Source organism: Nyctibius grandis, chromosome 11, assembly GCF_013368605.1.
Source record: "Nyctibius grandis isolate bNycGra1 chromosome 11, bNycGra1.pri, whole genome shotgun sequence".
Taxonomy (NCBI): domain Eukaryota; kingdom Metazoa; phylum Chordata; class Aves; order Nyctibiiformes; family Nyctibiidae; genus Nyctibius; species Nyctibius grandis.
Window position 1 is genome coordinate 7,743,107 of NC_090668.1, and position 23,873 is coordinate 7,766,979.

General features: G+C 38.1%; 1 protein-coding gene across 1 annotated transcript in view; it reads right to left on the reverse strand.

The window, feature by feature from the left end:
* The window catches only part of UBE2Q2 (ubiquitin conjugating enzyme E2 Q2), a 47,650-nt gene that overhangs the window by 12,887 nt on the left and 10,890 nt on the right, over positions 1-23,873 (reverse strand). Inside the window, exons 2-5 of the mRNA XM_068410483.1 lie at positions 17,089-17,193; positions 10,929-11,033; positions 9,206-9,262; positions 6,968-7,108 (exon numbers count right to left, since the gene is read on the reverse strand). Of these exons, the coding sequence (XP_068266584.1) occupies positions 6,968-7,108; positions 9,206-9,262; positions 10,929-11,033; positions 17,089-17,193 (408 nt within the window). The remainder of the gene's footprint in view (positions 1-6,967; positions 7,109-9,205; positions 9,263-10,928; positions 11,034-17,088; positions 17,194-23,873) is intronic.

The following is a 23,873-nucleotide window of genomic DNA, read 5'->3' on the forward strand; positions in this document are numbered from 1 at the left end:
TGAAAAAAGGTGCAGGAGTTGGCACCTAGCAAGGGTGAACGGTAGAACCACGGTAGAACACCAGTTTCTGGATGAAGTAAGACCAACCAATATATTTAGAAAACACAGAACAAAAGCAACACTATTATTTGCAATAGAGCGAAAAAATCAAGACCTACACAGAGGAAGACTAAGGTAAGTAAACCTTAAAATACCACATACTTTGTTGTGATTTGCCACAGTTCTTACGGTTTATGCAACCAGGGCAGAAATCTTTTCTGTTCTTTTAGAGCTCAGTTCTTAATTACTCAGCATCTCCAAGTGATAGAAAACTTAGCATACAATCTCTAAACCTGATATTTCAGCCTGAGATACAGTGCTAAAGCAAAAAAAAAAAAAAAAAAACCACAACAAAAAAATACCCAGAGACCTTTAAGTGACATACATATAAAATATGCTCTAAAACCCAGCAGTTATTGACAAACTAATGGACACACCAGTTATCAAAGTAACTGATGTCCGCTTATACCAACAACTGCTGTGCTGGATGTATTCTGCACACATGCCCAACGCTGACAGTCCTGTGACCTCGGTACTTTTGCCTGAATTTTCTGAGCTTTAAAGTGAGGATAGAACTTCTTCCTCTTACAAAACTTAAGTGCTTATTTAGAATAATATGATCACCAAAAGTACCTAGATTACTCTCTCCAAGTCAATGCTAGCAGGAAAGATTTTGACACTAAACCTTAGGTGTTACATAATTACCCTCCTTATATATTCCACCTGAAATATCATTTTACATTCAAAATTTTTGGAAAACAGAGTGATGAAAGTTAGTGTTACCAGATTTAAAATATGGAGAAGGGATGAGCACTCCAAATGAGGTACGGTAGCTATCATCCTGAACCCCAACCCTGTGAAACTTTGGTTTTCACTGGCAGTCAGTTTCCCAAAGGCAGATTATTTTATGAGACGCACACGGTTCTCTGCTGCAGCTTAGACTTCAGTCACTCCCACTGAAATACAGGCCAATACATGCGTCTCATAAGCATGCTTTCAGGAGGATAAAACAGAAAAACCCAAAAAAACCAAAAAACCCCTACCACCAAACACAAAAAAAAACCCCCACCTAGAATAAAATTAAGTTCAGCCTCTCTATATGAAGTACTGAATGACTGGTTTATGGGTCTGTTTTTCTACTCCATCTAAAAATTTGAAGAGATTTGTTTCTTCAGTTTCCTTTCAGACACTATGAACATCTACAAACAGATCCTCTTTGGACAGAAGTGTCAGAGAAGTATTTCTGGAGGAATCTGAAGCAGCTGTGACCCTTGTCTAACACCTGAAACGTCATCCCTGTTTGTCTCAAGTCAACAGTGATATTATATATTCTACACAGTCTTAATTGTAAGATCAAATTATTTCTTACTAAGGATTAAATAACAGTAATAGTTACTTGATGCTAAAGCCTCCACATACTCCTTTGTCTTCTCTGTTCAGTAGCATCATATAATATGCTTAGCTTCACACTGTAATCTGTAGACTATTCTTTTAGGCTTTTCATTTTCATATTCCGCTGGATTTAATTATGCAGATTACTGAAATTCCACTAGTTTTTCTTAACAGACCGGTATGAAGAACGAACTTTGTAATTAAACATACAAATAAAGGGCAACTGCTTTCATCTGATTAAACAAAAGCTACATAAAGACAGGGCTCCAGACTAGTAATTTCTCAGTTTACTCAAGCCCCTGTCTATGCAGCAGTATCAGACAAAGAAGGGATTGTTCTTCCTCCAGCAGCAAGCGAATGAAGTTTTACTGAAAAAACCTGGTGGTTTATATACTTTATTTGCAGTTTACTACTATTTATACCCACTATTTGCAGATTATGCAAGAAAACGCTGCTTTTTTTTGGTTACACTTAACAAGTTAACACAATGCAGTGTTAACCACCATTCTCTGTAAAACCGCTGTGCTTTTTCAGACCTGTACTGGGTTAATGTTGAGACTCATGAATGCGCTGACTTCGGAGGAAAGAAACTTCATAGGGAAGCATCAAGATTTGGGCATTCTTCTGTGCAGAGCTGTGCAATATCCTTGCCCCATCTGCTGTACTGCTTACTGAAAGAAGGAAATTTCTCACGTTTCACAGACTATCAACCTCTAAATACAGGCAATTTAAAAACAACTCAGATTCTCAAACACATCCTATGGAAAACTAGTTTCCTCATTGCATCTTCATTTCCATCAAATTAAGCTACTGAATTTCTGTATATAATGTTGGAAATTTACCTTTGCATATGAAAATTTAAGTATCTTCTGTACTGTAGTAATTTAAAAAACAAAATAACACACCCACATACTTCTGAATGCCATTATAACTGCTGATAAACTGAAGTGGTATTTAAAAAAACCCAAAGGTTAATTTTAGTGTGTGTAAGCTAGCCTCAGCAGACTTTGTCGATAACAGTGTTTTTCACCCTTTTTGCCTCAGAGCTTCAAGTTGGGCTGTCCACTCCTTATATAGCAGTATTAAATATTGTTAAGACTTGCTACTCTAAGGAATCCACAGACAGCAAACCAGTAATCTATGATCAAGAGAAAGAGGCTAGCAAGCTTAACCTAAGAAGTTCAGCACAGGAGCTTACTTTACATGCTCTGAACCACCCTGGGAGGAAGTTGAAGAGGAAGCCCACAGAGGTTAACTGATATACCTGATGGTAACCTTAATGTCAGCCACCACTGCTTTGAAACACAAAGTCTTCATTCTGTGTCACTTTTGTTTTTTATAACTACTGTTAAAGTGCAGTTCAAAATAGAGTACTACCTGCATCACACCATTGCGTGATATAGTAGAGCAGTGAGTTCAGTTTTTACTATAACGATACTAAAATGAAAAGTGGGGCTTAAAGCTCCCATTTCTCCAGTTGTGAGATCAAAACTTACAGTCACAACTGCCTTAGAAATAACTGGTCAATCATGGGATCTGACAGGTATCTGTCATGTGGGGTTGATGCCAAGAGCAGAAAGGCATAGCCATTTGATCTGTAAACTGAAGAAGTTAAAAGAGCTGCCAGACAAGCGCCAAGTGACTTTTTTCCTATTAAGTAATTAAATAGGCACAAAAAGTCTCATCTTCTCCTGTACAGGCATACTTCTTGTTCTCCAGAACAATAAGCGGCTAAGCTGGAGAAACCCCTGCTACAGGAGGTAAACATTTATGTGGACAACATGCCATTTGCTGAGAGCTGCAAATAACAGAAACACCTGGTGCAGGAATTCCCAGAGCCAAAAGTGTTGCACATGAAAAATATTCATGAGATGCATCACTACAAGCTTGTCCTGTTCTCAAACCCTTCCCCCTAAGGACATGCTTCTGGCCACTGTCAGAAAAGTGAAACTGGTCCAAGTCAGTACAGGTGTTATATTTTTCAGAAGTGTTTCTATCCTTAATTACTATTTTAGCGTGAACATATAAATTTGACTAAAATACTTTATAGAACAATTAAGCAACTTCTAAGAAAACCAGGACTTCAGAACCGAGCTTCTGCATTTCCAAGTCAGTAGGGCACACCTAACTGTGCAGAAATCAGCACAGCACATGTCACTGCCCTAGCTGTGTGCCACACTAAGTCTCCAGAGATACGAGGTTTTGCAGCCTCAGCTTTAGTCCTTTGGACATTTTCTTTTCCCCTTCCATCCCTCAAAACACAACTACAGCCTGCTCCTTAAATGAGTTATCTGAGGTGGGAGGTGCAGTTCACTGTTTTAAATCCAAAGACCAGATTGTCCGTTTTCTGTCTGATCAGAAAAATACTGTCACACATCAAAACAGTACAGTAAATCACCTCACTCACAACACACTTCAGATAATTCAGCCACAAGACCAAAAATTACCTGCTAAAACAAAACACAAAAAATGGAAACTCCTCCAAGATAATAAAATAAAATCTCAAGTGACCCCAAAAGAGCTAAAGAGTACAAGTTTGCTCTATTGTCACTGAACCTGCTCAGTATTTGTGCAGAAGTACATTCATTCCTTGATGTTACAAGTAGATTCATAACTACTTCAAGGATTAGACTGAAAATGGAAATGACACCTTAAACCTTGTAAAATCTGAAGACAAATGTGGAGACATTTGAGTTGTCTAAAGGAAAGTGCATAAACTCCTCAGTAGGAAATGGAAAAAGCTAATAGCATTATCTAAATAAGAAAAGCATTAATCTCTAGAGTGACTATGTGAGGAGAGACTTCTGAGAAGCAAGCAGCAGCAAGTTGTTAAATATTTGAAGTTAATGATTCCAGTTCAAAGACCTTTTTTTATTCCCAGCAAGCAAGTGGTTCTTTAAAGTTATTACAATGTTAAGAGGAGGATTAATTCTTGCTCCAAGTTACATACTGTACAGCAAATGAAATTTAAGTTTATTTCCTGATGCTGGCAAGAACAACAGGATTAGGGATACTGCCAAGGAAGAGAACTAGTTTACAAAATTAGTAGATTCATACTCTTAACTTGTATAAAACACAAAAAACTAAAAACTCCTATGACAAAAGTCTTGAACAGCAGAAAAATGTCTTTAACCTGTTAAGAGTATGTAAAAACAGGACTGCATGCACTCCTTCCCTACGGAAAAACCTTTAGCATGACCCATGTCTTCAACCTGCACTTCAGCCAAGGGCAGAGAGGACGACCCGTGGATTTGGGCCAATAAACACAAAGAAACTGAAAAGTCTTCTGGTTGCATTGGGCACTGGTCAAAGCCCTACGTTAGGCTTCATGTTCCCCCTTCCACAAGCACGTACACAGCACAGCTTTGTTTTACTTTCCTCTCCTGAGGAAACAAAGTATACCGGAAGAGCTGTGTGAAAACCAGACTATATTTAGCCACTACATTTAATTTTGTGAAATTCATGCTTTCTTTCGTCCTTTCAGAAAACCCACTGTGAAGGGCTGTACAGATTTAAATTTTGCTTTATGTTAGGATACTGAGCAAACTTCTATCTTAGAGCGCGTTTAACATGTTCTGTTAAAAGTCCCATGCTTTGGCAGCCTAAAGGGGCATGTAAGTGCTACTAGGTTAGCTCTTTCCTGGGTCAGTAGTGCAGCTATAGTTTTAAATTCACAAGCACTTAAGAGTAAACCCTCACACGCCCTTTGAGAAATTATTTAAGCAGCGCAGCTATTTCTGGTGACCCACAAAAATACCACGGTTCCTCAGCAGCAGTTGAATACCCTGTTCCCTGTACTCAGCTGACCTTGTTTATGCATCAGCATCAATGAGAGCGTCTTGGCATGAGAAACAGCTATTATATAAGTTGAATCTGCTGTTGTCAAAGAAAAAAACAGCAGTGTTCATTTCAGCTCCACTAGATTTGGAAGGAAAACGCAAAAGGAAAGGCAATATTTGCCAAATGTGAAAGAACAGATAGCAGAAGAAAATCTGCAGTTTCAAGAGGTTTTCCACATCAAGGAAGAATGCTGACCCTACAAAAACCTTTTTTCAGTTCTATCAAATTTTTAGATGAGTGTAAAGCAGACCATGCCTTTCAGGCTGCAAGAGGATTTATATATAATTTTTAACTGCAATTTAGGCTTTTTAGAAAATATTTACTGAAAAAATCATCAAGTAAATAGAACAAAGAAATAGAACAAAGCTGGTTCCTTGGGCAAAAATCCAGGTGTTGCCTATGTACCAATCCTAAATCTTATTCCTTCCCTAAATATTTATAGGTCCCTCCCCTGTCCCCAACTACTGCTCACATCCTCAACTATTAGCTTAAAGAGAAATAGCACATCTTGTGTCTGGACATGATCTACATGTCTGCTGACTTGCCAAACAGCACGTAAAAACTTGCGAGCTCACGCAGTAGAGGGCATCAATTTAAGCGCCTTCTTTCTGTACAGGTGACATGAAAATTTTAGAACTCCTACCTTTGGTTGAAATTGAAGTATTGAATTTCATGCATAACACATTTTAAGCCTCTGTGAAACAAAAGTTTTGATTTCTTTGGAAGCCAGGCTAAATAAAATTAAGGTTGTATGACATCATCATTCCCTCCTACATGCACCTTTGAGAAGCAGAAGCTTCTCTGCAACTCAGCACTTGTGACAAAACATTTCTAAGCCTCTGGAGAACAAACAGCTTTTTTACAACAGTCTGCTGGCAGGATCACTCAGGAAACTGTGATAACAAAGCTGCAGAGCTGCTGAAGGCCCGTTGCTTTATGTATGGCCAAACAATAATCCCTTCAGCAATTTCCAAGTGGCATAGATATTACTGAAAAACAAACTCATGCATAAAATGGATTTGAAGCACAAATTCCTGGGTTCACCAAGTATGTTAAATCACCCATTACTTTTAATGCAGTCAGTTTTATATATGGCTTTATTTGTTATTCTAATAAGGGCTCAGCAACAAAAGTCATGCTTACAGCCTCGATGCTTTCTGCTGATTCTGCGAGGAGGACTATTGTTCGTAACAAAGGCATCAAGCAAGAGACAGAGGGACAACTAAACAGATACCTCTGGAAATTAGATGACCAGTTACGTATCACTAACAAGTGTGAAACCTGGATCTACATGTAAGAGTTGACTCTAGTGAAAAGCTAAAATATGCTGCTTCATCCAAAATGCCAAGCATATCGCAACCCAGTTTGACAAAAGAAATTATGATAGCATTCTCTCAGGCTGAATTAGAGTGCTTTGAAGCAGTTTTTGTGCCTCTGTGGGATGTGGACTGACAACTAACTTCCTGTGCCAAAGATTTTGATTAAATATGAGTCCATTTACTAAATGGCCTATTCAAACTTCTCCAAAAAGAGCTATTTAGGTCCCATAACTTAAGACATTTGTCCCATATATGCTGGAAGTCAGCTACAGGTTAATTTATGTCTATGTGCGTAACAGTAGGCTTTATTTGCTGAAAACTATTTCTATTTTGAAACCAGAAGTATTGCAAAGAAAAAACATAAATCATTAACTCACATTTAAGTGATCTTGCCTTTGATTTTTTCTGATTTTTTCTAAGATTGCAAGGTTCTCTTTTTCAATGCCTTCATCCTCAGATTTCTTCCCATCAACTGGTTCCTCCTCCTTCATATCATAGTGATCCAGATCTTCTATGTCCTACAGGATAGAAGAAAATTCACTGTAAGTAACTTAACTGTGCTCTTTGTTCAACAACACCCTCTCCAAAGCCATTTAGGGATACAGTCACATAGTGCACAGCACTGTGTATTAGTGATTGTTGGATGCCATCTCCATTTTGCTCTAACTTCACTCTGTCAGCCAACAGTATTCACTGGAAGTGTAGGGAGCCTTCACAATACAGACAAGACCCAAATTCACTTGTTTCTGGTTACAGAAACAAGCACAATAAAACCTCTGCAAGAAGTTAAGATTGCAGTGAATTAGCCCGTTAAAGTAGGTAGAAAACAGGAAGTCAAGGCATTCTGAACAGGGCTTGAGAATCCGTAAGTACCCGAGGTCAGGGTGTCTCCAAGCTGTTTCTAAAAGCAGACTTTTTTCAATTCAAATCCTAGCTGTATTACACTTCTGGCAAACAATGATTAACATACCTGGCAGGCCTACAGCAACCCTTTAAGAAAGTTAAATATTAGAAGCTACATGTACTTTATTCAAGGTGAATATTTCAGCTGAAGATTAGATGCAGCATTAGGATATGAGACCAAATTATGCGGTCAAGTATCCTGAACACACAAGCCAACATTTCAGTTCTGAGTTCTGGACTAAGACACTGAAAAATCTTCCACTTTGTTCTGAGACAGGGTTATCCTGTTGCAGAGGAGCACTCTGAACTTAAGGCAACTGCCTGTGAGGTGATTCAAGTGCTATTTGTGGAGCGGAGGGGAAGGATGTAAATACCTTGAGATGAAAAAGGAAGCACTACAGCAGCCACACCAGCAAGATATGAGTACACTATCAGATATGCTCCAATATGCAGTGCTCCACCACTTTTGGCTACTCTTTATGCACCATCTGTTTGCGTAGCAGGAAAACCTAGCCATAAATGCAAATTCAAGGATGCCTTACAAAGTAAGAAACACACCTATCTGGTGCCTTTGACAATGCTGTTTCCTCCAACTGTAACACGTTTTAGACTGAGTATTCTTTAAAATGCTCACGTTTCTCAAAATAATTATATAGCCCTAGGAACCCTAAGCTGCTTTTCAATTTAGAAATTGGACTAGATTACAAGTTGAAGCTATCAGTGCCATACACAATGCCATCTGACAGCTTATAAATAATGACACACATGACAATTTTTTTTGTCTAAAGTAACCTGAACAGAGTTCAAAAGGCTACTTACAAGTCTGTAAGCAAAAAGAGCCTTGTGGCAGCAGCATCTGGGAGCATACATACTACCTTTTGGAAACTCTCGCTCCAACAAATGTGGTCTGGATCAGGCTAAATATGGTGTAGGAGAGGCTGCTTCAAATTAATTCCAGAACATGGGTAACATTTAGATCTTTTCTAATGGAAGACCTTCTATTCAAAGAACTAGTTGTTCATTCTTAGTACACACCTTCTTCACTAAAAATCTTAATCTGAAGTAGTCAGAACAGTTCTATAGTAAGGCTATTTATAGTTGCTTAAAAAGCAAGCATCTTGAAGCTATCCTAACACGTTGCAGAAGTAATTGAAAGGGCTGGTTCTCACACAGTAAAAAGCTCAAGTAAAAGGAGCACCGTGTTGCCAGACAGTGACATAAACCCCTTAAAGTTTAGCACGTCTGTTTCAGATGTCCTTCCATTTCCTTCAATGTATTGTAGTTAAAAACTAGCTCACCTGTTTAATAAATCAGCAAACTGATTTACGCTTAGCCAATCTGCTTCAATTTGGGAGGCACTTTCAACTGTATCACAGCCAGTTCATATGCTGCTTGAAATAGGAGTTAACAATCCAAACTTACTGATTTGGCCCACAATGTTATGTACTGTTTGACTAAAGCACAAACAGATGTCCAGTTCTCTGTACCCAAGGACCTCACAGCTGAGATCTAGGTTTAAGAATAAAATTTCACTAGTTTTGTGGTTGAAGTGAAAGCTGACATTAAAGTAAACATCCAAATTTTGAATTATCTTTTCTGTTGAACTCCAGGGAGATTACATTTTACAGTTTGGCTTAATAATTAGCCAGTCACACAGAGCAAAATGCCAGAATTCCACTAGATTAGGATAACAATCCCATATATACACATACTTCACCCATATCTTCTTCTTCCTCCTCCTCTGATGTAACTTCTTCTGTTGTTCCATTCTGCAATACAACAATGAGGTTTCTGCATAAATTGTGCATACGTTCCTTTCTTTCAAAAACAGGAAGTCTACTATCAAAGAGAACGCAGTATATATGAAAGTTACGCTTATCAAGGTCTGCAAAGGACTGAAGTTTAATGTGGAAGATACACAAAGATGCTTTTCTGGAGTATGACAGTGAAGATATTTTTGCATGAAGCAAAGAAACAGAATGCCACAATTCATTTCACATTAAGTTCTAAGTGGAAAGTTAAGATTCATATGAGGATATCCTATTCTGAGACAGTGACAAATGCAGTAAGTCAAGCAGGTTATAACTCATGATCTCTTAACCATGAAATCAGATCATGGCTCTGACTAGAATCTTGTAAGTGCTAGACCTCAAAAGAAAAAAAACCAACAAACTTGAGACCTCTAAAACTTAACAGATTTTTGTCTCACTACCTAGAACTTCTATGCAACAACTACTATCGTCACATAGCCATTGTTATTAGATTATTTGATAAAATACCAGAACAATACATTGAGCTCATTTTTCATGGCTTTGCATTTCAGGATACCACTTAAAGCTCAGGAAGTTTGAGCTGCAGAAATACTCAGGAGCATTCTGATATGCCTGTGCTGTGCTTACTCTTCCTTTGGCAAGGAAGGAATACCACTGCTGTAGAAAATGCAGAGGACTAGATGGATCTTTGGTCTGACTAACTAAGGCCACTCTTATTTAACTTGCAAATTATCTGACATTTCTGGCTAAGAAACCATCCATGAGTCTGTTTTTGAGTTTCAGAGCATGAGCAAGACTCTTCAATGAAGCTACTTGCTAATATTACAGCCTATTGCCTTATAGTTGCACTGTTATGTGGGTGGCTGAGAGAAAAGACCTATAGGATTACAATTTGGCACATGACCAAAATTAAGCAAGTTATTTGTCATTACTACAGCACTGTCACCACAGGAAAACCATCTGTTAGGCTACAGGAGTTTTCAGAAATCATGTCATCTTAACACGTATAAGCAAAAGAAGAGATCATAATCTTATTAAAAATACAAAAAAGAACAGTTACTGTCAGTTACCAGTTCTGTTTTCAGCACAATACAAAACACTTTAGTTAACCAGAACATTTCACAGCCCTTCGCAACTCCTAATTTGTCAAGTGCACAAAAAGTAAACAAGGCACTTCAGATACTCCCTACCCAAACTAGCATATGGTCTTCATATCCCATGTCTCTGCAAGGGAATGAAGAGGAAGGAAAACAGCAATAGTAGTTCATCCAAGTGCACACTGTAAAACATATACTCTTCAAGAAAAAGCAAACAGTGTTTAATCACAGTTAAGTTTTGGAAAGAAGTAAATCTGGAAAGCACTAGGAGTGCATAGCGATTGGCTTGAACAGTATTTAGGAGGGAATTAAACTGAGAGCACTGGTATCACATACACACCTTTCAATGGTACAGAAATGCCAAAGGAAATTGTGTAATATTATCACACCATTATTAAATGGAATCTGCAAACAAAATTCAGACTGAGGACACCATAAAGCAACAGTGCTTCATATCTCAGTTCTGGCTTACACAAGGTTTAATCGTTCCCTCCGCTTTGTTTCTTGGAGTTGAAAAAACAACTCCTTCATTGCCATACGCAGGTGTGCACAGCTTTTTAATTTACCTGTCCAGCTGGTAATGGTTGATCTAACATTTCCACATCTGGATGCTGAGGAAGATTATATAATCTGCAGAGGTCACATATTAATCGCTTCAGCTGTTGAAGAAGCTATAAAAGAGAAAACATGGAAACGTCTATTTAAACCAGAGAACAATATGTTTTGAATTTTCTTCACATTGGTACTGAACTTTCAGTCAGTGTACAGCATTTAAATCTGCACGCACTGGAATAAAGCTTCAAGACCCCTCTTTTTCTCTGTAGTCATTGTAATAAAATCCCCACAATGGGAAACCAAGGACATGGCAAGTTAAAGATGGCTCCCGTTCTGAACGATGCTGGAAGAATTATACCTCTACAACACAATTTGGTGTTTGTATACTATATTTCTTAAAATATACAATAAATTAAGGTATCTAAGAAAAATCTAGTCACTCCAAAATATTCTACATGTCCACAGCCTTGTTATTGGCCAGTTTAAATGCTCTTACCGTACCCTACTGCAAGTGAAAATTCAGCCTCTCCAGGGTTAAGAACTCGTTTCCAAGCCCAAATCACTAGCAGTGATAAGCAAATGTTGCCCTTACGCTATCTGATAGCTTCAGTGCTTTTCACTTCTCCAGTAGAATTCAATGTTCCTGTTTAATAGGAATGTTATTTATTCATCGGAGGCCACGAACTGACATACCAGCCTGCATTACAAGAATTATTCTCTCCTATCACACGTTTGCTGTTTCTGCATCATTCATGACAGTCATCCTTAACTCAAAAATAAAGCAGATGACACCAGAAGAGCTGGTGTATCAGCAACACATTTCTTGTGAGTATATACATGAGATGCAACAGTTTATGTTACCAGAAGCTTTCTGTAACAATCCCATTTCTCATCAGTGTTAAGACTGTACACCCGTTTGAAACTTCCTGGGTGTCTGAAACATCAGGATATCTTTTAGCAGGCAGAAAGCAGATTAATCAATCAAAAAGTTAGTTCGTAGGTAGAATCACAGGTCTTAGAATTATTCTCAGTGTGTGTAAGATGCCTAAAGTTAGTTGCACTGCTACACATTTTGTTGAGAAAATTTTTCTCTGCACAAACAACACTGCCTCATGGAGAGCTGGAGCATAAACTGTAAAGTTTCAGGAATCGTATTTTTTCTCACATACCTATGTGAAGCTAAGCAAGCCATTACTTTGTTTACATCTGTTGTGAAGCATACAAAAAATCTAAATGGTGGGGAAAGAATGCCACCACCAGCATACGGCTGATCCAAAGCTTGGAAAAGCAGATGAACACGATATTAGATGTGTCTCTACAGAAAGAGACAGTAAGGGCTGGGAAGAGTTAAGAACTGCTTCCTCCACTCCCCATCCTCTTCATAAGAAGTCCTGTTACCCGAATTGAAATTTAGAAGGAATCTTTGCAGCCAGGACCTAATACATTGTAAGCTTCTCTCGCTTCCTTCTGAACACAGCACCACTGCAAGGTACACAAGCACTCTCAAAGCAACAAACTGCTGGCTCAACCTGGACCAAATTACACAGTGGCTGTGCCTGAAGAGGTGTCCCCCTGCCTCCAGCAGCACATTCTCACCTTCTCATGTGCACTGGCACCAGAGATCGCACAACCACACGGCAGCTTACAAGCTTCGAGGCAGATCAATTCCTGCTGTGCTTCAGCATATAAGCATCGATTTCACCATAAAGGGGGAGGCAGGAACGTGCAGCTGAGAGCAGGGACACCCTTCCTTGGCAGCAGTCTACACTTCGGGGTTAGCTCAATGCAACTGTCAAACTGCAGTTGCATTTTTATAGCTTAGTTGTTTCTCTTGACATCAGTTTCTACCATCTGCAAAGGTGGTGGCAGAGCAAGAAGCTGATCCCACCTCTACAACCCTTCTTCCTTATAGCTATGTTTTTCCTCCACAGGAATTCATTTCATACCCTTGATCCCTCTGCCATGGATCACCGTCACCATTTTCCCTTATGCTCTGCTCACATGTATGAATAACCACAGGATAATTTGGGCTGAAAGGCATGTCTGGAAGTCACCCGATCCAACCCCCTGCTCTAAGCAGGGCCTGGCATGATTTGGTGTGTGTTAATGGTACATGAATAGACTGTATCAAAAGGGATAGCAGATTTCTGCCATGTATTAATAATTTAAATGTATTTCCAGGCTAACTTCACAAGCTTGGCTAATGTAAAATGAATGCTTAACGCACACGCTTTGCTGCTACTGAAGAGAAGTGGGCTATCAGTATACCAACGGTTTCCCTGGAATACAAACTGCCTAAAGCAGAAACTAAACAGCAACTGGAATGCATAATCCACAAGGTATTAAAGAAGCAACATAAATAGCCTGCATAAGGTAAATGCTCAAGTGACTAAATACAATCACAAATTTATAAATTAATGATATTAATTATAATATAAAAATAAAACCAAAATATTAAAATATAATATATACATCCATAACATAACTTTTAATGCTTCAGGAGTTCTGAGAAGTTGGTAGTTCCTATGGACACCACAATGCTGTTTTAGAACACAAAACCACCTCTTAGAATTTTTTGTTTCCTGTGTTAACATCTTACAAATCTGAAAACAATTTAGAACAATTTTTCTGGAACCTATCCTACATTAGGAGGCCTTTTAATGGGTGAATAGATCTTTCTAATGCAGTATGAAAGCATTAACAATTTTAGGATACCTGTAATGATATTAATACACTGCTGGGTTCACTATGAGGCACCTTATTTTCTGATTACCAAGAAACATGAACTGAAGAGGTATAGTGTAAGTATACACACTTATGCTTTTACATGTATCTATATCCATATATATATATATACACACACACATACTATCTGTATCTCTATAAAAAAAAAATAAATGAATCAATAAATCTTAGCCTACCACTGAAGAAAACCGCTGAAGAGGAAAGATGAAAGAAATAACTGTCATTTGGAGTGTGACCACTGCTTAGCTATCAGGTAGTCCGTGACAGTAACCTGCCTCATGCACATTCAGCACCCTTGGGCAGTACCAGAAATCAAAGCAAAGCTTCTTCCTGCATTTTGTCTCTATGATCCCCAATACACAAGCAGTTGCTGCTGCTGCTTTGGTAATTTGCAAGAGCCAACGTTCTTGCCCGAAATGCCATCACGTGGGACTAAATCTAAATTCTTAATACGCAAGTAGTGCGCTTAAGGACAGCGGCTTATCCAAGCTGTACACAGGAATTCTATACTTTTGAAGGTTTCCATGCAAGTTTAAGCCCTCAAGGTTTGGAGAGTGTGAGAATTAAAGCTGCCCATCCGAATTTAAGTCCATTTCACACTATCGTCTTATAAAAACAAACCACCAAATCATGTATAATTATATTTAATAATCCATGAAGGTTTGAGACTTGCACCTATAACTTCCATTATATTAAAGAGAACAATGAAAATGAAGTAGGATTTCTCGTTTGCACGGCACAACCACTAGAAGGCAGCTGTCACTTTCAGCTTCCTACCAGGTCGAATGCAATGCTGATTTTCAGGACCCGAAAGGGAATTCAGGAGACACTAGGGGTCAGAGAGAATTCTGTCGACTGGAACTTGTTCAATATGAACAGTCAAGCAGCTAAAGCCTCCAAACCTAATGCTATCTATGCTGATCATGTTCTTAACAATCTTTCAACATTTTTAGTGTTTTGAGGAATTTTCATAGCAAAAAACACCATGCTGATGCCAAGGTAACACAGAGTTTCAGACCTACAGAAGATTTTCCAGGAAATGCGTGCATGATTTTAACATAGGTAAAGCAGTTTTCCTTTTAACACGTCAGATGACAAGGCTTCCATATACACAGCCCTGTCAAAAGTTTTATGCCTGAAGAGCATGTTCTTCAGTTTCCCAAATAGCTGATACCTGTCAAAAGTTACAAAGCAAGTAGAAAGTGCAGAGTAATACCAAAGCATGCTAAATCAGGGTACGTGTGCGAGCAGTGCTCTTAGCACATGCTTGCTGTGCTCAGTTGAGCTCCTGGGACAGCCCAATACAATCTCCCATTCAAAATTTGACTGTTCCAGTAACTTTATGCGTTTAGAGCAACACGGCACAATTGATCCTTTAGCTGCAATAAATTAAATGAAAACTGGTTTGAAACATTCTAAAAGTCTAAGTTGAACTAAGTGAGTTTTTAGGAGATAGCATGATAAACCAGAAGCCTCTGGATTTCTACAGGTTCCTTATCCCTTCCTACCCTACTCCAAGAAGTCTGTGTGTGAATTGCTCCAACGCCCTTGAAAGGGAGGGAGGGAGTTGCAAGGGGAAAAGTTGTAGGGAGAAAAACAAACCCAAAATCCACAAAGCCAAGCCTTTTAGGCAAAACAAAGAGGCCAGATTTTGTAGTGTAAGTATGTGTCTCTTCAACCACTCCCATCTGCCTTCATCTTGGCATAACATGATGTGGGGTGGGTTCCTGAGAAACCAATGGGCCATCCACAAGTGTCTATTACATCAGCCCAGCAGCTTTTACATGGGCAAGTACAATCTTGATATCAGAAGCTGTTTTCTTACAACGTACATAAGCAGGCTATGTGCATATGCAATTCAGCACAGCAAGTCCTATGCATGTTTGAGATAAGCTTTCTACCCTACTGCAAAGCAAACCTGTAGGTAGCTAAACATGGGAAATATCTTGTTTAAAACTTTTAGTCTGAAGCTACTAGCCACACCGGCTTCAAGCTGGAGATCCTTCTGAAAAGTGCAATTAAGAAAAAAGTAGATTTGGCCACATTTTCTGCTACTCTACTGTTGTATGTCTTTCTAGGCAGAAGTCACAAAGACTAAGAGATCTGTAATATTCTTCTAGATGTAGTTTAATCTGAAGTTTAAGTTGTAAGAAGAAAATACACAACTGATATGTATGTCTCCTGTAATCAGATACAACATAATATGTTAAAACACTACTGTTCCTCTGCAATGCCCCTTTGTTAATTACAGCAAGGCACATGAAGACTCTCACTTGCTTGTTAGTTTTCTAATTATTTCTGATAGAAGTCAAATGCATCCTAAATACTCTTCAGAAAAAGAAAGCTACACATCCTTATTTAAGGTTGAGTATGCTTGATTAACAGTATCCCAGTAAACATTACAGGTAAGTGATTTCATGAGAAAAACTATTCCCATTTCTCCAAAACCAGGCAAATACTACGGCCAGCACACAATCCATGCAAAAAGCAGTATTCTGCAGACTGATCTGTTTTGTATGCATCACGTGCTGCCATGCATTCCTGGACACAAGAATAAACAAAAAATGTTAAAATAATCTGTTAATAAAGATCATGCTTAAGGACTATTTAATATCCATACAACTGAATTTGGAGAGGAAAAACAACACTTAATCACTGAATTTGTCAGTAGGCTGCAATACTGCTCTTTGTGGAACAAAGTACATTTGTACCAAAATTTTTCTCCGAGTAATACTCAAGGACACTTACTTTCCTGCATAGAATGGGAAGTTAATTTATATATATATATATATATATATATATATATATATACACAGCTCCTATCACTACATCAAAAGGGTACTCAAGTAAGATATAATGCCTGATAGTTATCTGAAATACAAAACTACCATTAGAATCTGTGCAAAGATTTTCTTTAAATAGCAATCGTCCACAGTCACACTGTTCAAATTCATCACTATCTAAGGAACATTCTGATGAACCAGAAGCTATCAGGTCAAGTCTTCTTTATGGAAACCAGGAATTCTTTGTATTAGTTACCACTACAGACATGTTTTGGAGAATATACATTCTCAAGAACACAAAAGCTTTTGCCTCCATAATTGATCTCTTGCAAAAAAAAACACTAGAAGAGCTGTTTTATTCAGTAGTTTTAAGTTCTCATGCATTTCACTGTTTAATTTTTTTCAGGAAACCTTAAACCATGTAATCATTGGGGTTGAAACTTAACATCTTCTAAAGAGCAAGCATTTAAGCCATCTCCTCCTTGCCCCAAAATCTTTCGGATTACTTTTGGTTCATATGTTTTTGACAAGAAACCTGTGTTTACAAAACACCCCCAAAAAACCCCAAAACTGAACTAATTTAATTGCTTGTTAATGTGACAAAGCTAAATAAACACCCAAAACAACCAAACCACTTGCTCACCAGAGTATTGCTCTTCTTAATATCTTCTAAACGTTCTAAGACTGAAGTCAGGTTTGGGTCATCTGATTCTACGAACCATATTGGTGATGAAGAGGGGTAAGACTCCTGTTAAAGAAGAAAAAACAAACACAAAAGACCCAACAAATAAATAAACAAAAAACCCATAAGGCTTTTAAAACTCACTTACCCCAAAAATTTCACCACACAGTATTAACATCACCTTTTATCTTTCTAGAAGCTTTTAACACAACATTTTTAGGCAACGCAATAGAAGTTGAAAGAAATCCAGCCAACTGGTTCTTCTAGTATTTCATCCTATTTTCATCTTGATCAGATGATGGGACATACATAAGAAACAGTGCTGGGAAGTTTAAAACCCTGGGGGCGGGTGGAGCAGGAGGGAGAAATACAGAAAAGCAGTACAGGTGATTACCACCAAAAAATGGAGTCACAAGTAGTACATGTCAAATAATAAAACTATATCAATGCTGATTTTTCATAAAAATACAGATTCTTCCAAATAAAAGCTATGAAAGGAACAAAACCTGCAGTCTTCAGGTTTCCTCCTCAAACAGGATTATTCAAACTGTTCTAGCACTGGCCCTCAGACTGAAGCAACATAGCTCAAATTAACAGGCAGATCACGATGCCAAAAGTCCGCAATTTTATCTTTGTACCATCAAGGCTCACAGAAGACTTCCCACTGTTGAAAGATTTCTCAAACAATATATTGCATACAACCCTATCAAGAAAGCTTACAGAATAACCTTCTTCCATCACCAGAGTCCTGCAGTTGTTAGGCAGGTGCCAAAACACATCCTAGTGACAGTGAGGTCAAACGGGTTCACAGAAGAGTACTCGATTTTCCAGAACAAGCCATGGTTAGAGCACACACAACATATGGAACAGACGCAGCCCACAACCACTCACACAATCCATGACAAGTTATTTGTCTGTCACTAAGCTGCCACAGCATGCAGCACTTCAAAAGGTGCTAGAAAGTCCCTTGCTACGGAAAGGTAAACAGAAGTCCTTTGCCTCTTGCTTAGACGTTTCAAAAAGCAATTCCAATTTTTTCCTAACACAGGTTTGGTAACATTGTGAGGATGGAGGAAACCACGTAGCTTCTAACTCAACAGTAAGTGTCCCTTCATATCACTGACATGCTTGGGGTTTTTTGTTTTGTTCCAGTTATTTGAGGTATTCTTCACTTCTCACCCATTCAATTAAATTCTAGTAGCTGAGGACAAATTGCTGAACCTCAGTTTTATCACTCAGATATTATCTCATATCCCCAGGTCTTACAAAATAATACAAGGGAATTTTCGTTCATTTCCCTCCCTGTAGTTCAAAAGGAAAAATTCCATATTTCTCATTCCAGAGACAACAAATCATGCTTCATTCTTCAACACTTAGAGCCAAGGTTCCTACTGCTGCTTTAATAGGTGACTCCAACATGTGTGCTATGCTTACAAATATACACTTTTTGATTGCATCGTATATTTTTTGCTTTACAGTTTTCAAGACAGCAGTAGGAAGTTTCACAGAAGGAAGACATCATACCTGTCTGTCAGTGTTACTGTCTGGTCTTCAGTGATTCCCAAGCAAACTTAAGCCTTAGTAAGTTCTGAAAGTGCAAGTCCCAAAAGAAAAACCCAGACCTTCCTAACTTAAATGAGCTTCTGTCATTTCAAAGACCCTGGGTTTATTAGAATGCAGAACACTATCCATTTGAAAACTGGAGAAAAATACAAGCATGTTAGAATTGGCTTTCAATACGCCGGAGCCTACTTCCTAACTGACCTTCTAGGTGAAGTGCTGAACCTCATAAAAGAAACTAAGTGATTAGATAACCGATATCAGCTTTGGCAAAACAGACTATCACAGCAGAGTTCCCACCTGGCAGCATACTCCAGGGGAGTTCTAGCTCCAGAGGTCTAAAATTCCCACCTGTAAACTGAAGCCTTTGCATAAACTTATTTTTAAACAAGCTCAATCCCCACCCCCCCCCACCCCAGTTTATATTTATTTTTTTTAACCACAGCTAAAAATACCTTATAAGAATACATGACATTCCTAGTATCTATATGAAAAGATAAACTGTTTACATCTTCGACTTCACTTCAAAGCACACCATACACAAAACAGAGACCTTAGAATATCTATTCTTGATTAATTAAGGCCTAACATCTCAAATGTCTGTCAAGAAAGTCCAGTGCTCAGCTTGCCAAGATTTTAAGGCTAAGGACGGCAAACAGATCAGTAGTTATGTGTGATTTAATAACTTTCTTCCTTTACCAAATACAGCACCTTGGAAAAGTGTATTTTCTCCTCAGTTTCACCAAAGACACTCTTGAAAGACTAACTATCATTGCTGGAGAAACAAGGTTGAATTCCCAGCTACCACTGGGTTCCCAAACTATTATTTGTAGGAGATACACTTCATTAAAGATATTATAGCTTTTGTACTGATAACATCTCATTCATTTTTAATAACACGCAACCTACCTGTAAAGTCGTCTGCAATATTCTTACCTCAAGACTCTCATACTGCACACTGGATCTTTATGCACAGTGGGGAACATCAGAAGGGAGACTCTGCTAACCATGGCCCTGCTACCTGAAAACTTGTTTGAACCAGCTATTTTTGAGACCTGAACTACTCTGGCCAGCTCATTACGTTAAGAGAAAGGCAATAGGGTAAACACTACTACTATGACTTTAGATTACACCAACACTCCCATCAGAAAATACAAAGAACAAGCAAAATCCCTTCCAAGATTCATCAAGCCATCTGTTTCTCAAAATCCTCACGCTCATTTGAATAAAAATATTCTCCAGATACAGTCAACATTTGGACTGTATATGCGCATTCTCCTAACAGGTATTTTTGGCTTTATTTTTTTTAAGTCAAGCATTTGTTATTTATGTTAGTCTGGGTCTAAGCAAGTCTATTAATTGCAATGATTTATAGAAGATAAACGTCTGTCTGTCCACTCTTCTAAACCATATCTGGAATCTGAAGGCTGCTTACAGAATGAAGCTCAATGCTTCACCATCTACATTCTTCTTTTCTGACAATTCTGTTTCTTCTTTCTCCACCAGAAGGATTTAATGAACAAACCCACAGTAGGACATGTGTTGGTTGCAATCAGTATCTACCCCAGTCTAGGGGGCCTACACAGAAATCTCCCCCAAAAACCTTGCAGCAAATCGTTTGTCGGACAGGCACATGGCTGATGGTACAGATTTGATGAGCAAGCAATCCCACTATGTGTTTAAATACATTACAGTGGCTACTTGAATGTGCTGATGCCTTCTGTGCTGAACGACAGTGCTTCCTCATTCTTTGCTCTGATTCCCACTCATGCCATTTTTTTGCAATGAAAGCAATCCTGCTGCACGTGAGAAAACATACTAGGATTTGATACTGCCTGCATTACTAGTGTATAGCACATGTGAATTACTATACCCTAAAAATTATTAAATATTCAAATTTTTAGTCTGCTTTAACTTTTGAAATGTGAATGGGAACAATGCATTTATCAGAAAGGCTTTTCTTAAACACTGTGTGAGCATATTCACTCATCTGTATGAGAAAAGATTTCAAATCTTAGACTTCTGGAATATGGATATTTAATTGCATATTCCAACTTTTCCACAACAGATGCTTAATATTAAAATACAAGTTCAATCAAACTTCCACTGTGTTTCAACACTTTCTAATTCTTCAGACTTACCAATAAATATGTTTGTTTAACTTAAAAATATAAATGGCACTAAGTTCCTCTAGATCTGCAAGTAATCCATATTTTCGGAACAGCTGAGTTTCACGCGGATATGAGTCACTATATTTTGAAATACGGAATTCACACACAAACTTCAAACATTCTGATTGTGAGATATAAACAAGCTCCTGAGTTTGTAACACCCTAGCATGCAGCAAAAACTAAGCTTGTGGTTTGAAAGGTCAAACAACTAAACTTCACATGAGCTAATTCTGTTGAGAGAATTAAGTCAGCCTTTTCTTCCATATCCGCATCCTATTGAGACGAGCGATGGATTTGAGTTATGTCATGTAAGGAACACAAGCTTCCCAAATACAAAGACAACATTTCATGAGAGGAACCCTAGAATAGCAGTTGTTTTACTATTAATTCTCAGTGGCTAAAAAAAACCACATTATTTCGGGCCTTTCACTACGCAGCTGACATACAGCGATTCTGTATAATCTAGTTTAGCCGCACAGGCATCAATCTCATTGTTTGAGATCTTTTACGTAGCCGCTGTAACATGACGTTTTCCTGCTTGCTACAAATAAAAGCAGAAATTCATCACAAGAGGCAAAGGCTACAACACTTAAGAGTTGGGCAGCTTTCACAAGCTAATGTGTGCTGTACAGCTCGGAAAGCCAGCGCAACTGCCCGCTAAGACACGACCCGCTGAGCTGACATCACACCGAGCGTGCACTGAGGCCCGAGGACAAAGGCTGCATGTTTACAGCCAGCCCAGATACAATTACAATTCATGGGATCATCACTTCTAGAGAGTCTTTGTATTAACACCAGGACAGACTGGGAGCTCTGTCAACACAAACGCTTCTATAGCTTCTGTAACAGAATGCAGCAAAAGAATTCAGTCCACTAATAAACATGCAAAACACAAAGAGAATAAAGCCCCGCGCTCCTGCCACCGGAGCGATTTCAAAACCTATCAAATCACTTAGGAAAACCACAGCATATTAGAAGAATACCCACAGGATCTCACTGTTCAGACATTCCCTTGCATCCTTTGTCAGAGAGTCTACTTACATTTTACTAATAATTTTGCTTACCAAAAGAAGAGGCAGCAAAAAGTGACAGAAGATACCAGGAACACATACATTAAGACAGCTTTTCCTGGGTAGAGATCTGTGATCTAAGTATATCCTGTCTAAGCTTTCTCATCCTTAACAATAAGGCTGTTTTACTTGCAATGTTATATAATCTTTATCCTGTTGTATAAAGCTGCAGCAACACAATTTTGATGTAAGAGACTTTTAAATGAGCCATTTCTAAATTACAATGCTGTTGAAATGGTGAAGTTGCTAAATTAAAACAACACATCTTGCTCACATTCCTAAGATTAGAACAACCTGTACACCCAGCCTGCTGTGAGGTAATCGAGTAACCACATCTCCTCATACACAATGGAGCCATTTTATCATGGCCAAATGGCAGGAACGCACATTTAAACACATCTCCAGCATTATGATTTAAAATCACAATTACATGCTTACAGTTCTTCGTTTTCATTAATTTCCAGATCATCTTAGATTGAAAAAGTGATTTTGTCTTTTAAAACTCCTTAGCATACTGGCTGAACAAAATTCAGCCAATTTGATTTCTTTTCTGTTCCTAAGATTTTGCAAAATCTCCATCACTGACAGAACCTAGTTCTGTTCTTTTTACACCAGCTACAACTAAAACTTCGCTGATTTTCATAACAGTACTTCTGACTTTTATCTTCTCAGTCCCAAAATTATTTGTCCACTCCGCTTTAGTTCCAAACAGCGGAACATCAAATCCTCAGATCTTTTAAACAGCTTAATTGCTTTGAGAAGGCCAGCAAGACACCGTTCTAGCTCACACAAATCTTGGCAATGAAGTAAGTAAATCCTAATGAAACAAGACACTTCAGAGGGCTAATACAGTCTTTTCAAGGTGAATACATTCGCAGCTATAAACACACATCAAGTCATTCATCTCAAATCATAGATGGCTTTCCCTCAGCAGACACCTTGATGCTACCAAGTTTATTTGTTTGAATTAAACAGCAGAATTGGATTTTTTTTTTAATAAAATCAAGTCCCACTGGTTAAGGATCTATACACATCCTACACGAACATTCAAAAAAATACTGAATTTTTTGAAACTATACAATTAGCTACAATTTAGTACATATTATTTGAAATTGACAGTCAATCATTCACTACTTATGAATGCTTCACCTGTGTCAACCTGCCATTAGAAGAAAAAAACCCCACCAGAATTAATATTAACAAAAATATCAGGACTTGAGAGGATACTCTTAAAGCTAAAGTTTAGCTTGATGACTGTAAAACACTAGTACTTACAGCTTCTTAAAAGAGTATTAGTTGTGATTACACAACTGACAGACTGCTGCTCATTACTAAAGGCCAAATTCTCCAAAGGCAGTTTAAGATGCAAGTAAACATTTTCTACCACTAGGTACTTGAGGGCCCGTGAAATCTACAGGCTAAGACCCTTTAGAAGTCAACATTGTCATCTGCCCTCCCATCCCGTTCTTTATAATAATTAAATAAACAAGAAAGCATGAAGGGTCACTTTCAGCTCAGGTTTTTTGAAACTTCATTGGAAGTAATCCAAATAAAATAATTTCCCAGAAACCTCAAGTTACTAAAACCCAAAAAATTGGTATTTTCAAACATCCAGACAACACTTGTTCTGTTGTACAGACTGAGTTATTGAACATATTTATAATATTCTAACATTTAATTTCCAAATTCAATTAAAATTTTGCACTTTTACATATGGAAGAATTGCCATTTCTTTAAGAATCTAACAGTTCAGTGATCCAGAGTTCTAAAAGACAAGAAAAGTGTACGCAATGGGGGTTTTAAAAATAACATTTAACGTTGGGGGTGGGGAGGAAGCAAAGTAAATTTTACCCACCTCTACTGAAAAAGGGGAAAATTTCAACCTGCTTTTCCTTTTGAATTTTAAGATTGTATACAATGTACTGTTAACTTGCTCAATGCATAT